General features: G+C 46.3%; 1 protein-coding gene across 1 annotated transcript in view; it reads left to right on the top strand.

Moving 5' to 3' along the window:
- Positions 1–26,311, top strand: part of ELK3 (ETS transcription factor ELK3) — a 68,771-nt gene that overhangs the window by 40,874 nt on the left and 1,586 nt on the right. The window contains exons 3-4 of the mRNA XM_052640068.1: positions 13,018–13,797; positions 22,119–22,241. Of these exons, the coding sequence (XP_052496028.1) occupies positions 13,018–13,797; positions 22,119–22,241 (903 nt within the window). The remainder of the gene's footprint in view (positions 1–13,017; positions 13,798–22,118; positions 22,242–26,311) is intronic.

Below are 26,311 nucleotides of genomic sequence, written 5' to 3' on the forward strand. Positions count from 1 at the left end.
TTATGGAGGAGGTACTCGGAGCATGACTCCTACAGTGAGTACTTGTTCTGATTTTGGAGAGAGGACAGTCAGTTTCTGTGTTGGGAAGGAGTGAGTCAGACCATGGTCTGGATGGAAACCCAAGACGAGGAGCTGAAGACTGGGTGTTGGCTGCGAAGCCGGGGGCTTGGAGACTCCCCTTTGTTGCTTACTAGGTTGTGTACTCAGCTCCGAGCCCCAGATTCCTTATCTGTGAAATGGGTTTCAGAGTGCTGTGAGGGTCACATGAGACACTAAGCCTTCCGTGACTGCATGCCAAAGCACCCATATAAGGAATTTTGATTACTTGAAGGCAGAATAAAATGAGAAGACAGTGTGATATAATGAGGATGCTATTCAATTAGATCATTGCTTGCTGGGCGACATTCCACCGGGTTAACGCTCAGGCCAAAGACTTCTCTGAGTGAGGCACTGACATACATTGACCTTTTAGAACAAACTGCCCTGTGAGATATTTTTATTTCCCTTTTAGGAATGAACTAGACATCTAGTTGGGGAAAGCAGCTATCTAATACATCTTCTTGTGACATCTTGAATTCATCTGTATGATTTTCAAAGATACCATCGTCCTTTTGAAGATTGTTTAAAATTCATTTTCCTAAATTTATGTAAAAAATGTTGCTCTGAGGATATCACCATTTTATATTAAACGTATTCCATTTCATTGAATTGAGGTGAGCAAACTGAAGCCGGCAAAATTTCAGTACCTTTTCAAGGTCCTAGTAAGTAGTAAAGCTGGGATTCGAACCCCGGGGCGGTTTGTCCCTGTGCTGGCTGCACTTCGCGTCTGGCCCATCCAGGCTCTGGGCCTGTCTCCTTGCGTGAGCACCTCTACCCGGGCCTGTGGATCCCGGGAGTTGCTGGGTGTTCTCTGTCCTCCCTCTGAGCCCTTTTGCTGCTCAGAGGGGGCCATAACCAGGCCGTGCCTATGGACATCAGCTTCCTGTTATTTTCCCATCACTCGTGGGGGTTGGCTTCCCTGGTGGCTCAGACGGTAAAGAATCTGCCTGCTGTGTGGGCTTCTGGGGTCCATCCTGCTGTGGAGGGACTGCTGGGTCCCCAGTGCCTCCTGCAGGGTGTCCCCTCAAAGCGGGCACCTCCTCTACCCTGAGGGTGGGCAGGGGCAGCTCCATCTGTAGTTACAGATCAGCCTCAGAAGGGCCGGCCAGCCTCAGGAGGCATTAGCCATGCACTGGCTTCCTGAGCAAGGAGCTGGTTTTCCCAGGCTTGCCGCAGTTGTCCCGAGGCTTCTCTGGAACGCAGAGTCCGTGGTCCTGGAAGGCTGACTTAAGTAGCAACCTCGGAGCCGACTCAGCTGCTTTCTGGGAGAGGGTGTGCTGGTGGGACAGAGGAGGCTTCGTCTGGGCTCTGGACAGAAGCCGGTTCAGCTGCAGCTCCTCTAGTCACAAGCTGCGTCATCCTGGGCACCTAAGGTTTTTAGAGCCTGATTGTTTCTCTGAGTTTGACAAGCAATACATAGGGAACATAATTCTTTTAATGTGAAAACGCAGATTGAAAAATTACGAATCAGTGGTAATCCTCAGTTCAGTTCAGTTGCTCAGTCGTGTCCGACTCTTTGCAACCCCATGAATCGCAGCACGCCAGGCCTCCCTGTCCATCACCACTCCCGGAGTTCACTCAGACTCAAGTCCATCGAGTCCGTGATGCCATCCAGCCATCTCATCCTCTGTCGTCCCCTTCTCCTCCTGCCCCCAATCCCTCCCAGCATCAGAGTCTTTTCCAATGAGTCAACTCTTCGCATGAGGTGGCCAAAGTACTGGAGTTTCAGCTTTAGCTTCATTCCTTCCAAAGAAATCCCAGGGTTGATCTCCTTCAGAATGGACTGGTTGGATCTCCTTGCAGTCCAAGGGACTCTCAAGAGTCTTCCCCAACACCACAGTTCAAAAGCATCAATTCTTCGGCACTCAGCCTTCTTCACAGTCCAACTCTCACATCCATACATGACCACTGGAAAAACCGTAGCCTTGACTAGACGGACCTTAGTCGGCAAAGTAATGTCTCTGCTTTTCAATATACTATCTAGGTTGGTCATAACTTTTCTTCCAAGGAGTGAACGTCTTTAATTTTGTGGCTGCAGTCACCATCTGCAGTGATTTTGGAGCCCAGAAAAATAAAGTCTGACAGTGTTTCCACTGTTTCCCCATCTATTTCCCATGAAGTGATGGGACCGGATGCCATGATCTTTGTTTTCTGAATGTTGAGCTTCAAGCCAACTTTTTCACTCTCCACTTTCACTTTCATCAAGAGGCTTTTTAGCTCCTCTTCACTTTCTGCCATAAGGGTGGTGTCATCTGCATGTCTGAGGTTATTGATATTTCTCCCAGCAATCTTGATTCCAGCTTGTGTTTTTTCCAGTCCAGCGTTTCTCATGATGTACTCTGCAGAGAAGTTAAATAAGCAGGGTGACAATATACAGCCTTGACATACTCCTTTTCCTATTTGGAACCAGTCTGTTGTTCCATGTCCAGTTCTAAGGGTTGCTTCCTGACCTGCTCACAGATTTCTCAAGAGGCAGGTCAGGTGGTCTGGTATTCCCATCTCTTGAAGAATTTTCCACAGTTTATTGTGATCCACACAGTCAAAGGCTTTGGCATAGTCAATAAAGCAGAAAGAGATGTTTTTCTGGAACTCTCTTGCTTTTTCCATGATCCAGCGGATGTTGGCAATTTGATCTCTAGTTCCTCTGCCTTTTCTAAAACCAGCTTGAACATCAGGAAGTTCACGGTTCACATATTGCTGAAGCCTGGCTTGGAGAATTTTGAGCATTACTTTACTAGCGTGTAAGATGAGTGCAATTGTGTGGTAGTTTGAGCGTTCTTTGGCATTGCCTTTCTTTGGGATTGGAATGAAAACTGATCTTTTTCAGTCCTGTGGCCACTGCTCAGTTTTCCAAATTTGCTGGCATATTGAGTGCAGCCCTTTCACAGCATCATCTTTCAGGATTTGAAAGAGCTCCACTGGAATTCCATCACCTCCACTAGCTTTGTTCGTAGTGATGCTTTCTAAGGCCCACTTGACTTCACATTCCAGGATGTCTGGCTCTAGGTGAGTGATCACACCATCATGATTATCTGGGTCATGAAGATATTTTTTGTACAGTTCTTCCGTGTATTCTTGCCACCTCTTCTTAATATCTTCTGCTTCTGTTAGGTCCATACCATTTCTGTCCTTTATCGAGCCCATCTTTGCATGAAATGTTCCCTTGGTATCTCTAATTTTCTTGAAGAGATCTCTAGTCTTTCCCATTCTGTTCTTTTCCTCTATTTCTTTGCATTGATCGCTGAAGAAGGCTTTCTTATCTCTTCTTGCTATTCTCTGGAACTCTGCATTCAGATGCTTATATCTTTCCTTTTCTCCTTTGCTTTTCACCTCTCTTCTTTTCACAGCTATTTGTAAGGCCTCCCCAGACAGGCATTTTGCTTTTTTGCATTTCTTTTCCATGGGGTAGTCTTGATCCCTGTCTCCTGTACAATGTCACGAACCTCATTCATCAGGCATTCTATCTATCAGATTTAGTCCCTTAAATCTATTTCTCACTTCCACTGTATAATCATAAGGGATTTGATTTAGGCCATACCTGAATGGTCTAGTGGTTTTCCCTGCTTTCTTCAATTTGAGTCTGAATTTGGTAATAAGGAGTTCATGATCTGAGCCACAGTCAGCTCCTGGTCACATCTGCCAAGATTAATTTTTCTTTTATATATATGTGTGTGTATATATAATTATTTTGGTTAAAATAATGGAAGCATTTCAGGCCTGCTGCTTTTTTACCCTAATTTTATTTTAAAGGGGCTTCCCTGGTGGCCCAGGTCGTAAAGAATCCGCAATGCAGGAGACCTGGGTTCAATCCGTGGGTTGGGAAGACCCCCTGGAGATGGGACCATCTATCCACTCCAGTATTCTTGCCTGGAGAATTCCATGGACAGAGGAGCCTGGCGGGCTACAGTCCAGTCCGTAGGGTTGCAAAGAGTTGGACGTGACTGTTAATTTAAAGACATGGGTAAATGCTAATGATGTATTGTCCTCTGAAAGAGCCCTGGGGGATTCCATTATAAGGTCCACCCAGTACTTTTTTTTTTAAAGAGGATTTAAAATTTTGTTTATTTATTTGGCTGCTCCTAGTCTTGGTTCCCTGACCAGGGGTCCGGGGCTCCAAGCTGAATTCACAACCAGGGATCCAGTCCAGGCCCCCTGCGTTGGGAGCGCAGCATCTTGCCCCTGGACCACCAGGGAAATTCCTCCACTCAGTATTTAACCTACCCCTGTGGATTGGGAAATTGTATATAACCTCACTTTCAACCAAGAGCCTTGACTTCTGCATCTTTAAAATGGGACCACAGTGCCCATCTTGCAAGGCAGCAGTGCGTGTGGAGCACGTGGTTTATTCCTGGAAATGCTTGCTTCTTTCTTTTGCCCTTTCTGGCCGCAGGTTCCTTTCATGTAGGATATCTATCTAGCCCAGCCAGACAGATGTCCCCCAAATAAATCCTTCCCATTTCCCCATCCCAGGATCTCGTTGTCAGGCGCTCAGGGCCAGTTGCTCGCATCACCCTCCCCAGGGCCCGAAGCCACGGTGGATGCTGTGGAGCTGGGCTGTTCGCTCCTGCCTGGGCAGTGCGTTTCCTGCTCTGAGAGGCATCAGGGAACAGGAAGATGGGCTGGGGTTAGTTTTTGTACCAGTTGTCAGGCTGGGTATGCGGCATCTCTGCAGAAGCTGAGGGGCCTTCTGACAGGACACAGATTCTGCAATCGTTCCCGTCCTCTGCCCTCCTTGGGCTGGTCTTTCTGCCCACCGCCCCCCAACCCCCAGACCTGAATCAAGTGGCAGGTGTGAGGTGGACGTCAAGTGCTGGCCACTCGAGGCGTGATGGACTGAAGCCTAGAGTTTCCTCCTTGTCTGAACCCAACTAAATAGAACTTCCTGCTTCTCTTCCTTGGTTGAGATATGTAAACTAGGTGGGTTTCTGTCTGCCAGATGATCCACCTGTCACCCAGATCTGTGGGAATAAGCACAGCCTTCTAAGATGTTTAATTTTGACTCTTCAGTTGTTATTAGCGAAAATTGAAGGTGGATTTTTCATTTTGTTTTGTTTTGCTTCACTGGGAGTGTAAAAATCAGAACAGTCAGAGCCGGTATATATTGCGGGCTTATCATGTGCGTTCTGCAAGTTTTATGTGGATTGCACGTTCAGTCCCATAAGGTAGGTGGTAGGTTCGTCCCCATTTTATAGATGGGGAAACTGAGGCACACGGCTGATAAGAGAGAGGGGTAGTGTTTGACCTCAGGCCGTGGCTCTGGAACGCTCTTTGTCATCCCAGTGGCAGCACTTGTGACAAGGTCAAGAATCTATGGAACAATCCATCACTCTGTCCTCTGTAGCCCTGCTGCCAGTGTTGGGTTCAGAAAAGGACAATTACGTGTTATGAGCCTCAGACATTTCTCTGTGTTGAGAACAAGATAGGAAAGTTGTGAAATCAGAGGGCAGGGGTCTTGCAGTCCCTGGGAACCTGAAATGGTAGAGGAACAAGAGAGCTCCGGCTCTGCTGATGGGGAGCTCAAAGCTGGACCAGCTCCTCCCGGGGGAAGGGCAGTGCTAGAAAGGAATGTGAGCTGGGTAAGAAGTCTGAGTGTTGGAAAGCCACACCCATGACCCTATGTCAGAATTGGGGTGCCAGGCCAGAGCCCACACATGCAGCAGGTATTTGCTGGGGACTTAGATAAGTAGAATTACAGTTTAGTAAGCTCTTACAGGGTGGCTCAGTGGTAAAGAATCCACCTGCCAATGCAGGAGACTCGGGTTCAATCCCTGGTCTGGGAAGATCCCCTGGAGAAGGAAATGGCAACCCACTCTAGTATTCTTGCCTGGGAACTCCCATGTACAGAAGAACCTGGCAGGCTACAGTCCATGGATCACAGAGTCAGGCATGACTTAGCGACTAAACAGCAAGCTCTCACTGAAGGTATGAAGTTGTGGGGCCTTGCATATAGTTCCCAGTGTCTGTCTGGGAGTTTTCCAATAAAAAATGCCGGCAAAAAAGCACATGCCAATACATATATGCAGTGCTTGGTATGGAGCTTTAACCAGCCTGGGGATTAGCTACAGAAAATTGTGTCTGTCATGGGGTGAAGCCCCCAGCTTCCTGCCTGGGTTTGTTCTATCCACAGTGAGAGTCATTCATTCAATAAACGTGTAATGAGCTTAATATTATCCTTCATAACATCAAAATGAAGAAGGTAAATTCATTTCCACAAACATCTCTTTATTACCCTGTAATTTTTTAAAAAATTATGGAACTTAATAAACATACATCTGAGTTCTCCACTCTAGGGGATTATTTACATAAATTCCTTCTTCTTCAGTGGGAGGAGCAGGCAGAGTTGGGCATGAAGGTACATATTTGAACACACCCGTGGACACACCTATTTGTGTAAGTAAGCCTGGAACCTGTCAGGGCAGCAGGCAGTGCTGAGGGAAACGGAAACGGGACCCACTCTCTCAGCATCATCCACCTTGTTAGGGTGAAGTAACCTAGGGAGGCTCTCACAGGACCAGGGATGGCTGGTGCTTCTGGAAGGGTTTCTTTGCACAAGGCCACCATGTTGCTGACCCAGATGGATTGCTTGCCCTGTAGGCTCCTACAGCCTTAAAACACCCACTGGGCCAGTGGCGATGAAGGGAGTAGTTTGGAGACCTGAGCTACTTCTGCTGGAACTGCCTCTTGGGGTGTACTGGACGAATGTCGCTTTTCCCCTTTGCTGAAGCTGGTCCCGTCCTTGCCGCCTGTAACCTCACACAGAATGCTGGGTCAGGAGTCCTCCTTGGTTGTGAATGCCCATTTGATGGGGAAGTTACAAGTGGAGGCTGGTCCCCCACACGTGGAGGGAAGCAGATGTGTGCAACTGTTGCTCTGAAACCACGCTTGGGAGAGTCACTCAGCCCAGCTGGACACAGACAGCGTTTGTCAGGTTACCAGGCAACCGTCAGCAACAAATACTTGTGAGCCTGGGAGGAAGGGGTGGAAAAAACAGACTTCTAAATATTCTCATCACTTTTCATAATAAGAGTCCATACCCAAGTGCTCTCATGTTCTGGGCTGTGTCAGTTAGCCCAAGTCTTACGTCATCTTCTGTTATGACCAGGGGCTCTGGGATCTGATTGCCCAAGTATGTGCTTGTGATTGGGGATGATTTATAGTCTCTGAGCCTCAGTTTGCCCATCTCTAAAATGGGAGTAATAACAGTTCCACTTTTTCAGAGGATTCAGTGACTTGAGGATGGTCAAGTTCCTAGTACACAGCCTGACACCTAATAGTCAGCAAATACTGTCTAGTGTTATTTCCCTATACTGTGTGTTTTCTCAGCAAGCCCCTCCCAGGCTAAACTCATGCAAGGAAACTTTGCTTTGGAGACTTACAGAAAGATCTTCAGACACACATGCCACTGATAGCATCCTGGGGTCTGTGCTGAAGTCACATATGAAGGGGCTGTCAGTTCACCTGCCAGGCACGCACCTCCTCCCAGTCTACCCACCCACCTGGATCTCTGGCCTTGAACATCTTGGTCAGGGGCTTTCCTTACAGGTTCTTCCCCTGTGAGCAGACATCTCCAGTGTGGAGTTGGGTTCCTAAACAGCTGGCCTGCAGGCTCTACCTTCCTTCACACATCCCACCCTCCCCTCTTTCCGCTTCGGTCCCTTTCAAGCCTTCTATCCTTGCAGAGGTTTCAAATTGTCCAGGTAGCCAGATCGAATCCATCTTTCCTGTTAGTTTCTAGAGAAGCAAGACCCAGCCTGGTTCTTTCCAGAAACTGTTTCTTTCTCCTTTGGTCAGCTCCTCTCATCATCTCCACATCCCTGTCCCCGTGTCACCTTTCCCTAAAAAGCCCTCTCGGTGTCCAGCCAGTTCTCCTCACCAAGGCAGAGGCTACTGAAGGGCCCTGACTTCTTCAGCTGAATTCAGTGGGCTGTGCAGTGTCTCTGTCTTTCTGTTCAGAGTGGAGTTTAGCAGGTCATGGCAGTTGCCATCCAGCCATCAAACGTTCCCACCATCTTCCCTTTAAGCATGCCAAAATTCTTCAAATTCCTTATGTTCTGGATGGACCTCGAGGGCATCATGCTAAGTGAAAGAAGTCAGAGAAAGACAAATACTGAATGATCTCACTTATATGTGGAATCCACAAAAGCTGAACTCAAAAGCACAGAGTAGCTTGATGGTTACCAGGGGCTGGGGTGGGGAACCAGGTAGGTGCTGGTCATCGGGTACCAATTTCTAGCAGTGAGATGAGTAAATCTGGGGGACCTAACGTAGAGCGTGCTGACTAGAGTTAACAGTACTGTAATGTATAATGACAGTTGCTGAGAGATCTTAAATCTGCTCACGACAACAAAATGGTCATTATGTGGGTGAAGGATGTGTCAACTAACTTTATAGTGGTAAATGTTTTGTGATATATATATATGTGTGTGTGTGTGTGTATCAAATCATCGCATTATACACCTTAAATTTATACAACATTCTACGTCAGTTATATCTCAGTCAAGCTGGGGGGAAAAGGTTCATGTTTGTTTGTTTGTTTTTTAAACAGCTTTATTGAAGTATTAGTCACATACTATCTAATTCACCTGTTTAAGGCATATCAGTCATGCCTTTGAGCCTATGTACAGAGTTGTACATCCATCACCATGATCAACTTTAGAACATTTTCACTACCCACCACCCCCCTCAAATACCTGATTTTTTAACTAGCACCCCTGAGTGCCTCCATCCCACCTAGTCACCCCTTAGGAGAAGACTCATCTATTTCTATCTCTATAGATTTGTCTATTCTGGACATTTTATATAAATAGAGCCCATCGTGTGGCCTTTGTGTCTGGCTTCTTTCACTTAGCAGAACTCATTTGAACTGCATCCACGTTGTAGCGTGTGACAGAGCTTCACTCCTTTTCATGGTTGGATGACGCTCCATCTTATGACTGCTGCTGCTGCTGCTAAGTCACTTCAGTCGTGTCTGACTCTGTGTGACCCCATAGATGGCAGCCCACCAGGCTCCCCCGTCCTTGGGATTCTCCAGGCAAGAACACTGGAGTGGGTTGCCATTTCCTTCTCCAATGCATGAAAGTGAAAAGTGAAAGTGAAGTCGCTCAGTCGTGTCCTACTCTTCGCAATCCAATGGACTGCAGCCCACCAGGCTCCTCCGTCCATGGGATTTTCCAGGCAAGAGTACTGGACTGGGGTGCCATTGCCTTCTCCCTAGCCACTATTTTATTTCTCAGTTAACCATCATGTGGGTTGTTCCTTACTCCTTGAGTTCTCTGTTTAATTAAAAACACTTTTTTGGCTGTGCTGGGGCGTTGTTGCTGCACACAGGCTTCCTCTAGTTGTGGGGAGCAGGCTTCTCCCTGTGGTGGCTTCCCTTGTGGTCCACAGGCCCTAGAGTGAGGGCTCAGTGGTTGCTGCCTGTGGGCTCCAGACACACAGGTGCAGTAATTGTGGCCCGTGGGCTCTGGTGCCCCACACCGTGTGGGATCTTCCCAGACTAGGGATCGAGCCTGTGTCTCCTGCGTTAACAGGCGGATTCTTAACCACTGGACCACCAAGGAAGTCCCCTTACATTCTTTTTAACACATCAAGGCCCAGCTCTCTCTCTTGAGTTTGCCTTTCAATTTCCAACCACGTTTATCATTTTTGTCACAGCCCCACATGACTTCTTGGTTTACTTGTGAGTATAATCCTCATTCAGACATTATGTTCTGAATACCCATAATAAAATTAAAGGTTGGTTCTGTTAAAGAATTTATAAGGCCTGCCAGGAGAAAGGATTCAGCCCATACAGTTTCTCTTTTCTTCTATGTAATTATCTAGGCTCTAATGATTCACTGAGTTTAGATGAGTGTTCAACCTGGCCGAGAATAAAAGGAAGTTTTGCCCCAAGGAGAAAAATATTATGAGTGAGAAGCAAAAATACCTTAGAATTCTAGCAGAGGAACACACCAGGCAAGATTTCGTTCCATATCTATGGGTCAGGTGGCACTAACAACACTCTGATTTAACCCTTTCCTGCTTGGGAACTGATTTCTCCTGGGTGAGTTGTATACCCAGGCCTGGTGTGTCACCTGCAGAGATGCTGCCCATTAGGCCCAAGGGGTCTTTTAGGTTTATCAGATCTCTCTGAAGTTTCTGAAGGTGGTTTTCAGCTCTGCTAGTGTTAAGTGTGAGAAAGAGGTCAGATGGAATCAATAGGAGCAGGCCAGGGTCCCAGGCACTGGAACTGCCCAGCTTTGAATCTCATGTACTCAGGTCTGAACCTCCTGTGTGCTGGTCCTGAGCCAAGTTTCACCAGGATTTGCATTATTGGGATTTCTGGTGCTGCTTGGGGACCTTATGTGTCCCTCCGTTAGAAGCCTGCCCTGAGGAATTCCTCCTTGAAAATCTCAGTGGCTTGGTAATTATGCCCATCCTTCTTACTGCTGAATAAATTCACTTCTGGGATTTGAGCATCCATCTAAGGAGGACAAAGGCAGGCTGTAATGTAACAAGAGGGGAGACAAAAACATATTTGTACACCAAACTGATCACAAGAGAAACATCAGAATTTAATTAAATTTCCTCTCATATATTTGAAAGTTGCTAAGAGGATAGATCTTAAAAGTTCTCATCACAAAAAAAAATCTGTGTTGATTGATGTGAACCAGACTTATTGTGGTGGTCGTTGGGCAATATATACAAATATTGACTCATTATGTTGTACACCTGAAACTAATGTTATATGATAATTTTATCTCATTAAAAAAATTTATATGAAATAATTTTAAACTGGCTCTTTCATTCTTTCCCTGAAATTTTGTGTGGAAATGGGAACAAGATTAGGTTTTAGCGTTAGTAATCTTGTGGCTCCCGGGCCCCTCGCTTCCCATCTCTGAGCTCATGTCATAAGCAGGATACCTTCCAGTCTGCAAGTGGGTTCGTGTGAGATCATGTGGGATCACTTGTGCATAATACCCAGGACAGAGCAGATGCTTAGTAGGAGCTACTGTTTGGTTTTCTCTTTCTTCTCACCAGTTATCTACTAAACACATGGTGGTGTATGTGTGTCTGTCACTTCCTCCATTCGCCCCGCTCTCTCCCTCCTCTACTGTGTCCATTCTCTATGTCTGCATCTCCATTCTGTCCCTGCAAATAGGTTCATCAATACCATTTTCTAGATTCCACATATATGCATTAATATAGTAATTTTTCTCTTTCTGACTTACCCCACTCTGTATAACAGGCTTTAGATTCATCCATCTCACTAGAACTGACTCAAATTTGTTCTTTTTCATGGCTGAGTAATATTTCTGTGTGTGTGTGTGTGTGTGTGTGTGTGTGTATTCTTTATCCATTCATCTGTCAATAGACATCTAGGTTGCTTCCATGTCCTAGCTATTGTAAATAGTGCTGCTATGAACACTGTGGTACATGCGTCTTTTAGAATTGTGGTTTTCTCAGGTATATGCCCAGTAGTGGGGTTGCTGGGTCATATGGTAGTTTTATTTCTAGTTTCTGTCAGTCACTAAATCATGCCCATCTCTTTGCTGTCCCGTGGACCGCAGTACGCCAGGCTTCCCTGTCCTTCACTATCTCCTGGAGTTTGCTGAAACTCATGTCCATTGAGTTGGTGATGCTATCTAACCATTGCATCCTCTCCTTTTGCCTTCAGTCTTTCCCAGAATCAGGGCCTTTGCAAGTGAGTCAAATCTTCACATCAGGCGGCCAAAGTTTTGGTGAAGAGTCAACCCTGAATATTCATCAGCAAGACTAATGCTCAAGCTCCAATGCTTTGGCCACTGATCTCCTCCATAGTGGCTGTTATCAATTTACATTTCTACCAACTGTGCAAGAGGAGCTACTTTTAAAGCTTTTCTCCCCAACATGATTTTTTTTTTTTACTTCCTTCATACCCAGCTTTTAGGAGGAACAGTTTATAAGGAAGTCCTTTTCCCATAGGATGGCGCTGCCACTTCTCTGTGCTCGATGGAGACCATCCTTGTTTTCCTTGAGTATCTCCACCAGCAAGCATCTGGTGTTTGCTAATATTCCAATCTAATAAACCTCAAGAACAGTGCAGCCTTTAAAACGAAGTCCATTCTCCCAAAGAGGGGGGAGGGTGGAAAATTTGCAGGGATTATTGGTTCATTTACATCCTAATGTTTAGGGATGAGAGCCATAAACTGAAGAGCCAGAATTAGATAACATTAACTTAAAATACTGTATGAATGTCCTAAACATCCAAGTAGACACTTCGTTTTTTTCCTCCAGCGGCTTTCTTGGCAGCAAATTAAAAAGGAAAAAAAAAAAAAAAGCTACATGATTTAAGAAAACATTGTGGTGTTTGGTGATAATAACTTACATTTCTATAATGCTTTCCGGCTTATAAAAGGCTTTCCCATTATTTCTTCTTTGAATTCTCACAAGCCCCAGAGGTCAGTAAAACAATACTGTATTATGGTTGGGGAAATGCTGCCTCCACCACTTACCTACCATGTGGCTGTGTGGGGGTATTTAACGGCTCTAAGCTTATTTCCCTAAGTTTTAAAATGGGAGTTGAATAGTCCTTTCCTCTTAGCATTGCGGTACAGATTTTATGAGCTAACGAAGAAGCAATGCCAGTGACATAATAAGTGCTTAATAAATGGCAAGAGTTTTATATTCCTGGGTATAATAATCCTCACTTCACAGACAAGGAAACGCAAAATGACCATCAGTTTGCTAAAGATCACACCATTTGTAATTAGCAGACCCTGGAATGCGGCTCAGATTCTTCCACTCTCACCCTCAGTCCCGTGTGCACTACGCCTTAGCTGAGATGTGTCATCAAGGCTGTTTTGATGCTCCCGCCTGCAAAATACCCCGCAGGAATGACCCTCTTAGCCGGTTTCTCTGATGCACTCATCTTTTCCATGTCTACTTTTGTGTCCGCAGAATATCATCAAGAAGGTGATCGGGCAGAAGTTTGTATACAAATTTGTCTCTTTCCCGGAGATACTGAAAATGGACCCTCACGCGGTGGAGATCAGCCGGGAGAGCCTCTTGCTGCAGGACAGTGAGTGCAAGGTGCCCCCTGAGGGCCGTGAGGTGCACAGACACGGCCTGTCAGCCCTCAAGAGCACCAGCCGCAATGAGTACATCCACTCGGGCCTGTACTCGTCCTTCACCATCAACTCCCTGCAGAACCCGCCCGAGCCCCTCAAGGCCATCAAGACAGAGAAGCTGGAGGAGCAGCTGGAAGACAGCCCTCCCGCGGAAGAAGTCAGGACTGTCATCAGGTTTGTGACCAACAAAACCGATAAGCACGTCAGCCGGCCCGTGGTGTCCCTGCCCTCCACGTCAGAGGCCTTCCTGGCCTCGTCCGTGTCTGCCAAGATCTCCTCCTTAATGTTGCCGAACGCTGCCAGCATCTCGTCTGCCTCGCCCTCCTCGTCCCGGTCCCCGTCGCTGTCCCCCAACTCGCCCCTCCCTTCCGAACACAGGAGCCTCTTCCTGGAGGCTGCCTGCCATGACTCGGATTCCCTGGAGCCCTTGAACCTGTCATCGGGCTCCAAGACCAGATCTCCATCGCTCCCCCCAAAGGCCAAAAAGCCCAAAGGCTTGGAAATCTCTGCGCCCCCACTGGTGCTTTCCGGCACCGACATCGGCTCCATCGCCCTCAACAGCCCGGCCCTCCCCTCGGGATCCCTCACCCCAGCCTTCTTCACTGCCCAGGTAAGAGCTGTAGAGTTCAGTCGTCCGGGCTGCACACAGAGTCATTGGCTTAGGGAAAAGTGGGGAAGAGAGGCAACTTCTGTCTTCCCCTCAGAGGGTAATCCTTGGGCCCCTGTGCATTGTACAGGGAAATCACACCCAGACAGAGGTGTACGCAAGAGAAATTGGCTGTGGTGGGACACTTGATTGGGTTCTTTTAGAGGCCTAAAGTGATGTAAGATGGAGTATGCACATGGGGCATCAAAGCAGGTCCAAACAGTGATTTCTGAGGGCAAGTTGAGCACTGACAGTGTTAGTCCCTCAGTCCTGTCCAGCTCTTTCTGACCCCGTGGACTGTAGCCTACCAGGCTCCTGTCCATAGAATTCTCCAGGCAAAAAGACTGGAGTGGGTAGCCATTCCCTTCTCCAGGGGATCTTCCTGGCTCAGGGATTGAACCTGGGTCTCTTACATTGAAAGTAGATTCTTTACCCTCTGAGCCACTACACTTTTAAGTTGCTGAGCAGGCCAGTGACATTTCAGAAGGCACTTGGGTTTTATGAAAATTTTATGGCAGAATCCTCTTTGGAGGGCACTCATGTGTTTTCTGTTAATAAGAAAGTACACGCTAACCAATATGGCCATTGCAATTATCAGTGGGGATCTGGGCTGTCCTGTAGTCCCTAAAAAGCAATGCAGAGGCCACACCAAACGATGAGAAAGAGATGCTTTAGTAAAAACAGTGCTGGTCTGAGAAAGCCCAGGTCCCTGGCACAGGGGAGGGAAGAGCAAACTCGTGAAGCAACAAAAGTCGTCAGTGTCATTAACTCTACCACGAAGGCAGCCTCTTCCTCTAAATACACTATTCAGATGCTCATTCTAGTCCAGCTGGCAAAGGCAGGGCAGGTACTGGTAAACCTATTTCTGCTTCCCCTGGGAAAACTGGATGTATTTCAGTGGCAGAGGTTAAGTTCATTGGCTTCAGGGTCACAGACCTGGATTCAGTTCCTGGCGGCACTGCTGGGTAGAAATGTGACTGTGGGTACTTGCTCTCTGAGCCTGTTTCCACATCCGTGAGATGGACTGTGTGAGGATTAAATGGGATAATGGCCATGGGAAGAGAGGTGGCTACCATTGGCGGGTTTTAGAATCATGTGACTTGGTGGCACCAGGGTGGGGACGTTCTTGAAGCAGGTAGGAGCTCTCTGTCCCCATCGCTGTGGGTGTCCTTGCTGTCAGCACCATTAGTGGCAGCACAGTTGAGCATCTCATGTGTCAGGCACTGTTGTAAACACCATCCATGAAGCATCTCAGTTATTTATCATCACAGGCCTGTGAAGGAGATAACTGTCATTGTCCAATTTTTCCAGCAGAGGTAACGGAGGCAGAGGTCCAGTAACTCACCCAAGTTTACCCAGCTAATAGGACTTGGAGGTGAAAACTTGAACCCAGTTAGCCTGCTCCAGAATCCACGCCCTTTAAGTAAAATGCTGTCTGCACACGTGCTGGGAAAATGCCCAGCCTTCTCTGATCGTGAGATGTCTGTGGAGTCTGTGGGCAGCTGAAAGCAGCTCTTGGTCCTTTTCCTCTCTGTTGCTTCTCCAGAGTGATTGTGGCCTTCTCTGGAGTGACAGTCAGCATGGCTTGTGAGCCTGTGGTGACAAGCATGCTGCCACGGAGGGGCTGGCCGAGGGCTTGGTGACAGGTCAGAATGAGCGCGTGTGCTCTAAATGGGGCATTTCCTCACTCAGCACCATTGGCTGGGGACTAACAACCACTAAGTAAATGGCTCAGAAACAGCGGCCTCTGGCCTGGCTCAGAGAAATAACCTGAGAAGTTGAGCTCTGAGCGGACAATCTGAGAATCTCCTGCGCGGCCTCCCCTGTGTTTCCAGCTGTGAGGTGTAGGGAGGTCTAGAGCCAGGCCCAGGCCAGCTCTGATTTCAGACTATGCTTGCTTGAGGAGTTTGTTATCACCATCTCTGCACACATGCCAGCCCTGTAGCTGTGTCGGAGGAGAGTGGCTCAGGCTGGCCCTGTGGTTTTGGACCAGGATGTGGGGAATGAAGGGAGGCTCCATGCACTGTGGCTGAGGACGTGTGTAGCTGGGCGTGGGTGTGGGTGGGGGGACCTTGACACCTTAGCACTTTGTCACAGAAACTCCACTTTCCCCTCTGGGGTGTGCTGTGTGCAGTGTTTACACCTGTGGGCACCTCCAATCAGTCTTTCTTCATGGCTAGCTTTACAAGAGATAAAAGTGTGCTGTAATTACTTGATACCCTGAAAATGAAGTTCCCAAGAACTTATATTTATTCCAAGAAAGATTTACATTTTATTTAGTCATGTATTCCACGGATAATCCCGTCAGTTTCAGCAAGAAGCATGGCAGGAAGAAGGGGTGGGATTAAGCATGTCTTGGCATGCTTAATGGTCATGTGGTTACATTTCCCTCCCAGGGCCTTATTAAACCACAGACCTCCTGTAAGCCCAAATTCAGATTTGAAATTTCAACCTACATGATGGGCATGAAAAAGTTACCCGCATTCTGCCAGTCCCCAGCATCACAGCCTCCACTCCTGAGAACACTTATGGTACTGCCCCTGGGACCTGTATGAAATGCTGTTGAGATTCCTCTTTATGAGCCTTTGAGAAACCACAATTACTAATGTAGACAGACGTGATGATCACCCAGAGGCGCCCCCAGCATGGACTGTGTGGAACTAAGAAAAATGAGAATACAAAAGCCAGCTGGGTGCCAAGGAGTAAGGCAGTTGGAGCTTGGCCATCGAGGTCGTATTGGTCTGTTGCTAGAAAAGCCAGAATGTTCTCTCTGATGGCATGAGTTACAGAAACTGATGGGAGGTGGGGGAGGAGCTGGGACATGAGACCCTCCTGGCTCCCAGCCAGGTATCATGGAAACCTGAATGGTGCCAACTGGAACTTGTGATTTTCCGCATCATCTGTACCTGGGTGTCATCTGGCCCTCCTCTCATTTGCCTCTCCTGTCTAGTCTTTCGCTCCTCCTCTGTCAGCAGTGTAGTTAGTTCAGATGAGTGGCTCATCACTTGTCCCTTCCTTTATGCTAAGACCTCTGTTCATCTCCCATGTGATGTCTAAGATGTTGAACTCAGATATGTGCGGGCACCAGGGCGTGAACTCATACCATCAGAGTCTGAGCATGCATGCCCCGGGCTGTTTTATTAGCAGCGGCTGTGGATTACCACTAATTGAGTAGAGACAGCTTGATGAGGACTGAAATGCTAATAGCTCCTTTCTGCATGTACTGAGGGATATACAACCTTGAACCCAAATCATAAAGTGGGAATTGGGAGTAAGATGGATGCGTGCGGTGAGTGTAGACCGTGTCCTGGCTCAGCTTTGGGTGGTGTCTCAATTTACTGTCTCTTTTGCCATGATCACAAAAGGAAAAACGTTTTTTCCTCCCCACTACTTCATTCCACTCTGTAACACTGCCCTAGCCCAGCCTGTAGCTTCCTCCATCCTGGTCTTGCAGGAGAAGGATGTCCTTTAGAAAGTTGGCAGTGGAGGATGTTGCTGATAGACTTTTGCGTGACTTGACTCTCCAGCTGGAGGTTCTTGCTTCTCCCCCAGCTCTGGGTGCCTAGGATGAACCAACCGTGACAGCCTGCCCCTCTCTTTCCACCCCGGAACCCGTTTTTTCTGTAGATCCTTCACAGATTGCTGACTCCTCCCCTGTTCTGACTCTGATTTTTCCTCTCTTACCATAGCTACCCTGGACCAGTAGGGTAGTCCTCTTCTTCATTTCAGCACATTCAGTGCTACAGAAACTTCTGTTTGTGACTTTTCTTTTGAAAGTTGCTGAATACATGTTTTTATTTGAATTCATACAACTCTAGGAGTTTCCAGGGGTTCACTGTCACCTTTTGAGGATTTTTTTTTTTTAACCACAAAATGGCAGTGTCATGGACTTTGTTGGCATCCATGGGAGAGTAAGGTTAGAGATGTTTGTTGCTACAACTTGCCCAACCATCAGCTAGGCTCCTGGAGATAGAGAGGTGAGCAAGAAACAGTTCCTACTCGCATAAGCTTACAGGCTGGCTGGCCAATAGGTAAAGAAAGAGAACAATTAGTAACTTAGGGTGGTGTGAAATTATAGAGGGCCCAGGGAACTTGTTGAGGAATTCAGAGGCCAGAAGTCCCATGAGTATGAGTTTCATGGGAGGAAGGAATTTGTTTTTATGGGAGAGTAAGAGCTGCTGACGGTGTTAAGTCAGGGAGACAGAGATTCTTATGAGAATCTATCGACAAGTAATAATTGAGCATTATTTGCACATCATAGGAAGGACGAGTGCCTACTTTCATGACCTTCTGTTGTTGGACAGAGAATTTTTAGGTGTAAAAGGAATACTAAGGAAGAGGGTATTTACTTTGCTGGGGGTGGGGATGCTGCAAAGGCTTTGTGGTCATAAAAATGTGCAACAGCTTTGTGCATTAGGGGAGTAGTTCAGTAAGAGGGGTGGATACATTCGAAAGGTAAAGGAGGTGGTAGGAGGAGGAGCCTGAGTGACCTGGTAAGAACTGTGCTTTAGAAATCATCCTGAAGACATGGGCAAGGGAGGGATGAGGCTGGAAGCAGTTAGATGACTGTAAAATTCCAGGTGAAAAGACAATGAGGACCTGTGGCTGTGACAGTGGCATGGGGCCAAAGGAGAAGGATCTAACAGACACAGGTGATGGGTGTGGAGGTGTTAGGGGTGAGCAGAAGTTGAGTATGAGTTTCACGGGAGGAAACAAACTCATGGGGAAAGGTTCCAAGTCCAATTTGGGCCATGTGGAGTTTGAGGACATTTGAGAAGAAACACCCAGCTGCAGTTGGAGCTAAGGAGAGAGTCTGAGGTGGTTATAGGATGGTTAAAAACCATGGAAATAGATGAGATCCTTTGTGGAGTGACTCTAGCCCAGGGGACCATGGGCTGAGGGGTCATGGAGGTTTTGGAATGATTGCTGAAGAACTACTAGGTTGGAATTGTGTAGTAGTCAGGACCCATGAAGCAGAGAAGGGGCAGGGATTCATGTTCTAGGTTACTATGGGTCTACCTAGATTTTTTTTTTTTTTTTTTTGGCTGCATGGCATGCAGGATCTTAGTTCCCCGACCAGGGATTGAACTTTACCCCTTGAGTGGAAGTGCAGAGTCATAACCAATGGACCGCCAGGGAAGCCCGAGGTTGAACTCTTCTCTTCCCTAAAATTGTGAACGGTGTCTTAAGGTGATTGATTCTGTGGCGGTGCTCAGAACAGATTGGAAGGGAGAGACCAGAGACAGCTGGACTGGTTTAGGTGGCAGTTGCCAAATGCCGGCTAAGTTGATGGGGGCTTGGATGCTGCAAGACTGGAAATGGGATAAACAGGAGAGTCAGTTCAAGGAAGGATCCCCAGGCTATGCGCAGAGATTGTGGCGAGGAGACGGGGGAAGGCACCTGCATCTCAAGGCCTGGGATGCGGGGGTGCAGATGGGCTGTGCGTACAGGGGCAGTGTCACTGCTTCTCTGCCACCTGATACATACTATATACTCCATCAGTATTTGCTGAGTGGTAGATATATGGTGGTACTGTTGATACTGTTGATAGAAACCGAGTCACAAACTCTGGATTTGGCAAGGTGGTGAGTTCATGCCATCTGGCTGAAGGGAAAACAGAAGTCTCTTTTCAGGAGGCGGAATCTTGGTGGTCAGAGGGCACTCGGAAGGGGCTTGTCTGGACAACATTAGCTCACTCAGTTGAGCGCAGATGTGCGGGCCTCCTAGAAGACTCAGTATGCAATGAAGAACCGAGTGGGGAGGATGACATGAGGCACCGACAGGACGGTGTTTCCCCTTGAAAATAAACACCCGTGGCCCTTGGGTCCAGGAGCATCTCCTTTCTTGCAGGTGACAGGGTCAGGAAGTTCCTGTCTGCCACTCAGAAGACCCCATTTGCTAAGACATTCTTTAGGGAAGGAAGAGGAAGCACGCATTTTGCTGGTAGCTTCTTTCTTTAGCCTCTGTCTAGGACTCAAGGAGCTTCTGGAGACAGGCTCTGAAAGCTCACACGGTGAGAGAGAACTCATGCCAGGCTTCATAGAAATTTTCCCTAAAAGAGTAACCAACTAGATTTTCCCCTACGGCCATAGAATCTTCAGCCAGAACAGGGATGGGAGGGAGAGGAGTGAATGAAGTCATTTTACGGTTTTTATTTGCATATATTATAGAAGACATTTCAAATATATTAAATAGGAGAAACAGAAGGTTACTATATTCTGAGTACATCCTGTATCCCTTAGAAACAAATGTGCAAACATCTCCAATCCAGACATGGGTATGACATTTAGACTACGAAAATATATTCTATACCTCATACTGCTCAGAAGGTTAAAAAGGAGTGGCTGTGTATTTATGGCTGTGGATGAGAGAGAAAGCTGTTTTGTAGTTTAAAGGAGTCACTGTCTCTTTAGAGCTGTGACTTTCATTGGTAGGTAAGCTAGGAGGCCCTGAACACGCTGGTTAAATGTTAATGTGGCATTCTGTGGTCGGAACCTGGCCTGAGTGACGTGCAAATATTAGTTCTCAGATCAGATGAGCTATAGACCTGACCCTAACACAACTGAGAGGAGCCCTAGGGTCCTGGCTGCCTGGGTTGGTTTGTCTGTTCCAGTTCTTTATACAGTTGAGGATTTCTCCCATGGCTGGGTTTTAATACAGTTAGTCAGATACACTTAATTACTGATAGCAGTCTTGGAACATTTACTGAGCATTTCTAATCTGCCAGCTTTACAGAGATCATTTACTCTTCCTGATGATCCTGTAATGTAAGACATGTAGGCATTTTTCTCCCTGTTTTATAGATTAGGAAACCAAGGCAGAGAGTAGTTGTTACCTAACTCATAAGTAGTTGTTCTGAGGTTGGAACCCTAGTAGAGCCCATGCAGAACTGCCAAGTCTGAACCGTTAGGCCAGATGGCCTGGCCTGTCTATGAAACTACCTTGGATTAGAACAAATGGGAAATTTACCCAAAACATGTATTTTGGGTAACTTTGTAGGTCATTCAATATGTAGGAAATACTGGGGAACCAAAACTCAAATTATTTGAGTCTTTTTCAGCAGCTCCATTTTGAGAACCTTTGGATGTTTATCTCCTTTCTGCAGAACAGAGCAGACCTTTCCATTTAGGTTTAAGCCAAACATTCTGGATAATTAACAAAGCTGCTGAGGCCAATTCCAGGGGAAAAAAAACCACTTTCGCATGCAGCATGATGCAATGTGAAATGCTGGTGCCCTCGCTGCCCTTCTTCTTACACAGAGAACCTTATTGACATCACAAAAGTACAGAGGGGCTTCTCCTAGTCCCTGAGATGCACAGCCACCGTGGACAAGGAGCTTGTCTCTGCTGAGAATAAAAGCCGGGCAAGAGTGGGTTGTTCCTTCTGCACTCTAGCCGGCTTGAAGACCAGGACTCCTGCTGTGAGTATGCAAGCAAATGCCATCCTTGGCACTCTCCCAGGAAACCCAGCATTTTGGCTTTACATCCTATCTGACAAGAACGGATTTTGTTTCCCTCTGAGCCATTCCTGGGGAGATGAATTCTCATTAGCCCCATATCGCGAGTGAAATCTGGTAAACTCAGTTCAGAGCTTTTCATGAAGCTGCTACAGGTTATTTTAGCAGCAGATCCTAAAGTATTTAAAGGGTTGTTGATAGGGAAAGTGAAGCTTGGGAGGCCCTTAAAAAATGTGTGTAGCCCAAGTAATGGATGTCCACTGTAGAAAAATTAATATAGAGAAGGAAAAATAAAGCCCTCTCATGAGATCCCCTTTGCTTGTGTATTGTGTTCACGTGTGCTCAGTCATGTTTTGACTCTTTGTGACCCCATGGACTGCAGCCCGCCAGGCTCCTCTGTCCATGGGATTCTCCAGGCAAGAATACTGGATTGGGTTGCCATTTCCTCCTCCAGGGGATCTTCCCGACCCAGGGATCAAATCTGCATCTCCTGTGTCTCCTACATTGGCAGGTGGAGTATTTACTGCTAGTGCCACCAATCTTGTTTAATGTGTGAGGGGGAGCAAACTGAAGAAAGAAGCTGGACAAAAGTTGTTACAAACTTGAGTTTTCTACTAGAATGGTTATGGAAGGTAACTTTTCCGTTCTTAATACAAATTGCTCATACAATTAGCACTGAAGGAAATTAAACTGCACATCCCCGCAGAAATAACATCAGATTTTCCTAAAATGATGAGGTTGGTTTGTGGCTGGTGCCCCTGGCCACACTGTTGACCACAGCGGGAACCGGCGATACAGGTATCAATCTTGTGTGTGCTTTCTTTCCCAGACACCGAATGGACTGCTTCTGACCCCGAGTCCACTGCTGTCCAGCATACATTTCTGGAGCAGCCTTAGTCCAGTTGCTCCATTGAGTCCTGCCCGGCTGCAAGGGCCAAGCACGCTGTTTCAGGTGAGCATTTAGAAATGAACTTGTACATGTCCAACTTTTAAGGGATGTGTTTCCTTGATAAATCCTGCAAGGTAACATTTTCTCTAAATGTAGGGCAGAACTCACTGTGTAAGTTTCCAAAAGGAATGTATGGTAACGTGGCTGCAAAAGGCACCTTCAGAGGCCGGTACTTTCATTGAGGTGGCGTGCACATGTCAGCTATCCATAAATGGAACAATAAGTTATCCAATTGTTCCATTTATTTTCACTATGAAAACTGGAAATTTATGAGGAAAAAAATTTCAATTGTATTTTATAAAATCTCATAAGACTTTAACATACTAACCTATTAGTATAGTAACCACAAAGAATAAAGATAAAAATAGTGAACTCTACACTGTAATAATAGCAAAGTTACCTGCATAATTCTATGAGTCAGAGTCAAGGTTTCCTTGTTCTATAATAGAAAAAAGAAGCATCCAGAGATCTGATAAAAAATGAATTAAGTCTAGCCGTTTGTCTTATAAAGTTCCCTGTACTAGGTAAGCGTATTCATTAGTCATCTCCATACTAGAAACCTGCAGTAGCATCACTTGCTGTCATGTGGAAACTGGTATTTCCCCTTGGAGACCCAAAGATTATGACTCACCGACCAAGATGTTACTGTCTGAACATGTGAGTGTAGAAAGGATCCCAGGGACAGGAATGAGGCAAAACTGGATAAAATGCACACACCTTCTGTTCCTGAGTCTGACCTTGTCTGTCTCGTTCACCTTGCCTCTCACCTCTGCCCAGCTGACCTCAAGCTGTCGCGCTTTGGTTCGCACTGCGTCCAGCACTGCCCACTTTGTACCGCCTGTTTATCTGACAATCTCCCCACTAGACAGTGGGCCCTCAAGAAGCCAGAACTGCATCTTGTTTGCTGTGGCGTGTGCCTGGCATCTAGCACGCTGCTCGGTCCACAGCATGTTCAGCAGTTACCACTGACTGACTAAAGGAAGGGACGCCTCAGAATTCACCAAGAGAAGAGACGTCTAAGAAAGTTGTGCTAATAAGATCACATCTCCAGTGCTTTTCTTTATTGTTCATTTGTTTGTCAAGGTTAATAGTCACCTCTGTGCCAGGGACTATACATGCTGGTATTTAGGGCCTCATTGGGAGAAGGGTAGAGCTAGAGAGGTTCTGGTTACTATCTTGCTTCTCTGGTTTCCTAGTAGGGATGAGGTAGGGTGTCATGATGTAACTATACTTGAGTTATCAGGTTTCTCTTCCTGGCCTCCCTTCTCATTACAAGAAACTGAGATATGGTCGTGCACAGCCAATGTGTTGACTCTTAGCCATTTTAACTCAGGCAAAGAAACAAAAACTAGCAATAGCAAAAGGCAGTGAGCAAATGCAGAATTAGGCAAGTTTTAGATTGGTGATTTTTTGGTGGTGAAGCTGAAAGACCTTATTTCCTGGGAGTGTCCAGATGGGAGCAGCAGAGAGTTCCTGAGTAGAGCAGACAGGATCGTGTGCGTAGTCAGTCAGCTCCACAGCGGGCACTGGGGCCTGTAATTCTACCCTAATCCTGGAATCTAACACAAAGCCTCTCTAGGTTTCCTGTGATATATGTGAATAATGAATGGACTCTCACTTCCCTCCTTGCTGAAAATCCTACGACCTGACTGTGCAAGGCTTGGTGACTTCCCAAGGAAGCCCTCCAGAACTACTGGTCCAGAATTTTTGGAGATTTCTAGCCCACTACTCCCTAGTAGAGTCGGACATGACTGAGCGACCTCACTCACTCACTCCCAACAGTTAACAGTAATTCATCTCCCCACTGATTCTACACATTAAAAGGTATCAGGAGCTCTGGGAATTGGCCAAGATGCGTATCCCTTCAGTCACTACCGTAGACTGTACTGTACTGTAGACAGTACTGTACTGTAGACCCGTGGTTCTCAAGTTAACACACATGGCAGACTCAGCCAGAGGGTGGGTGTGTTAAAATGCACCTGGCTGGGTCCCTCCCTCCCCCAGAGTCTCTGATTCAGAAGCTCTGGGATGGGGCCTGATAATAACATTCTTTAATATATTCCTAGAGATGCTGCTGCTCCAGAAACCCCACTCAGAACCACTGCTGACCAGTGGCTCCTGATTTACATTTAGAATTCTGCAGAAGAAAACCTGCACTTAATGGCTACCTGCTCAGAACTGTGATTTCACAAACTGGGCCAGTCCTCTCTCCTGGAGCCATTCAGAACACAACCCTGAATGGGAAAATGTAACCAGGTGTGGATGGCTGACAGGTTGCATGGCCTTGGGCCCTCTTTTTGGGGTTGGGGTCTGTGGGACTAAAGAAAAATAACTTTGTACCTTTTAGAGTATTACTTCTCTTCCTATGTATGATAAGAGGACTGAGCTGGTGAAAGATGAAATTTGCAGTTTTGAAAATGGTTAAAATATGGCAAGAATCATTTTTTTTAATTAGACATTTCAAATGATTGAGTTTCAAATTTAGATTACTATCAACAGTACTGCTTTTTAAACTAATGAAAGTAACTTTAAAAATAACAAGCCTCTTTCACATATGCTATGTGAATGTGTTGGAGAAAGAAAAAAATTAGACTTGGCCTATAGTGATGCTGGCAAATTTCCTGTTATGATTAGAAAAATAGATCAGAATCCTTACGGTAACAGTTGATAAGCTGAGGAGGAGTTCTGGCACTGAGGGTCTCTTGCTATTATTAGTAAGTGATGAGCAGATACTGAGAATTTCAAGGGAAGGAGAGGGGAGATACAAGCCTTTCTAGAAGAGGTATGCTTTGTAATTGAGACACATAAAGAGAGAGATGCCAAAGACACTGTACTAAATCTAAATATACACCTTGGTTTATAAAGTGAGATGGGTTCCCAGTTGGACTGTTTAGTATTTTAAGCTTGTCTTTAGGATGTCTGTTCCGCTTTTGAAACAGATTTTGATCATATCTGGAATATACCTAGTAGGTACAGATACAAGGTAATTTTCAACTGAGAAAGTTTCCCGTAATTTTTAACTCAACAAATCTAACCCAGAAAATACATGTAAAGCTCTGAGACAGGGACTGTGGGGATATACAACACGTGAATACCAGGTGTGTAAACACAGTGCTCCAGCTACCCAACAAGAGTTGCTCTTTCCAGCTGGGGCCTGAACAGAGGCCCCAAGGCAGAAGGGACATCTGAGCTGGGAAGATGGGACAGGATCACGGCAGAGTGAAGTACATTCTAAATGAACAGATATGCATCATTTGGATATGAAAATAGTCTGTTCTGGAAGGGACCTGGGTGATTGATAGACTGCTTGGGAAAGCAGCAATGGGGCTTGGATAGTATACTAAAGAGTTGTTAAGTGAAAACCATGGGAGGCCTTTTAAAGCTGGAGATAATGTAAGATCTCTATTTTAGAAAGATATCACTGCTATCATAATGTGGAGAGAGGACAGAAGGCAGAAAGAGTAAGGGGCAGGAATACATAGATTTACACTACTCCAAATTCTGAGGGGGAGAACCACCTTTTACATAACAGTGAAAAAGACATTCCAGAGGTAAAATTGAGAGGATGACTTTTAGATGGGTGTAAGGAGTAATTAGTGAAAAATCAGGAAGAGGCAAGCATTACTGAGTGATTAAAAGACTGGGAATGCTATTGATAACAAATAACTACAATTCTTTGAGGGCTATCATATGTCAGACATTGTTCTAAAGCACTTTTCATGGCTCCTTATTGAATAGTCGCAACAGCTCTATTTGAAAAGATGACCAATTTTACAAGAAAAAGAAACTAAGGCCCAGAGATGTTGCTCAGTTTGCCCAAGATCCCATGTTAACAAGCGGCAGCTTGTTTAGTGTCGTGCTCCTTACCACCATTCTTACTGACTTTCGAGTGAATGGGGAAGAGGTACTGGGCTATCTAACTGACATCAAGAAGTGTTTGCTGAGTACAGTACAGGAGAAAGGAAGGCTGAGGACAAAAGTTGGGGAATGCTGTTTAAGGAAAGGGACTGCTTGTGGATGATGGGAGGGGAGGGGAGGGGGCAATAAAGAGGAGCATGAACCATGTCAGAAAG

Source organism: Budorcas taxicolor, chromosome 5, assembly GCF_023091745.1.
Source record: "Budorcas taxicolor isolate Tak-1 chromosome 5, Takin1.1, whole genome shotgun sequence".
In the NCBI taxonomy this organism is placed as follows: Eukaryota; Metazoa; Chordata; class Mammalia; order Artiodactyla; family Bovidae; genus Budorcas; species Budorcas taxicolor.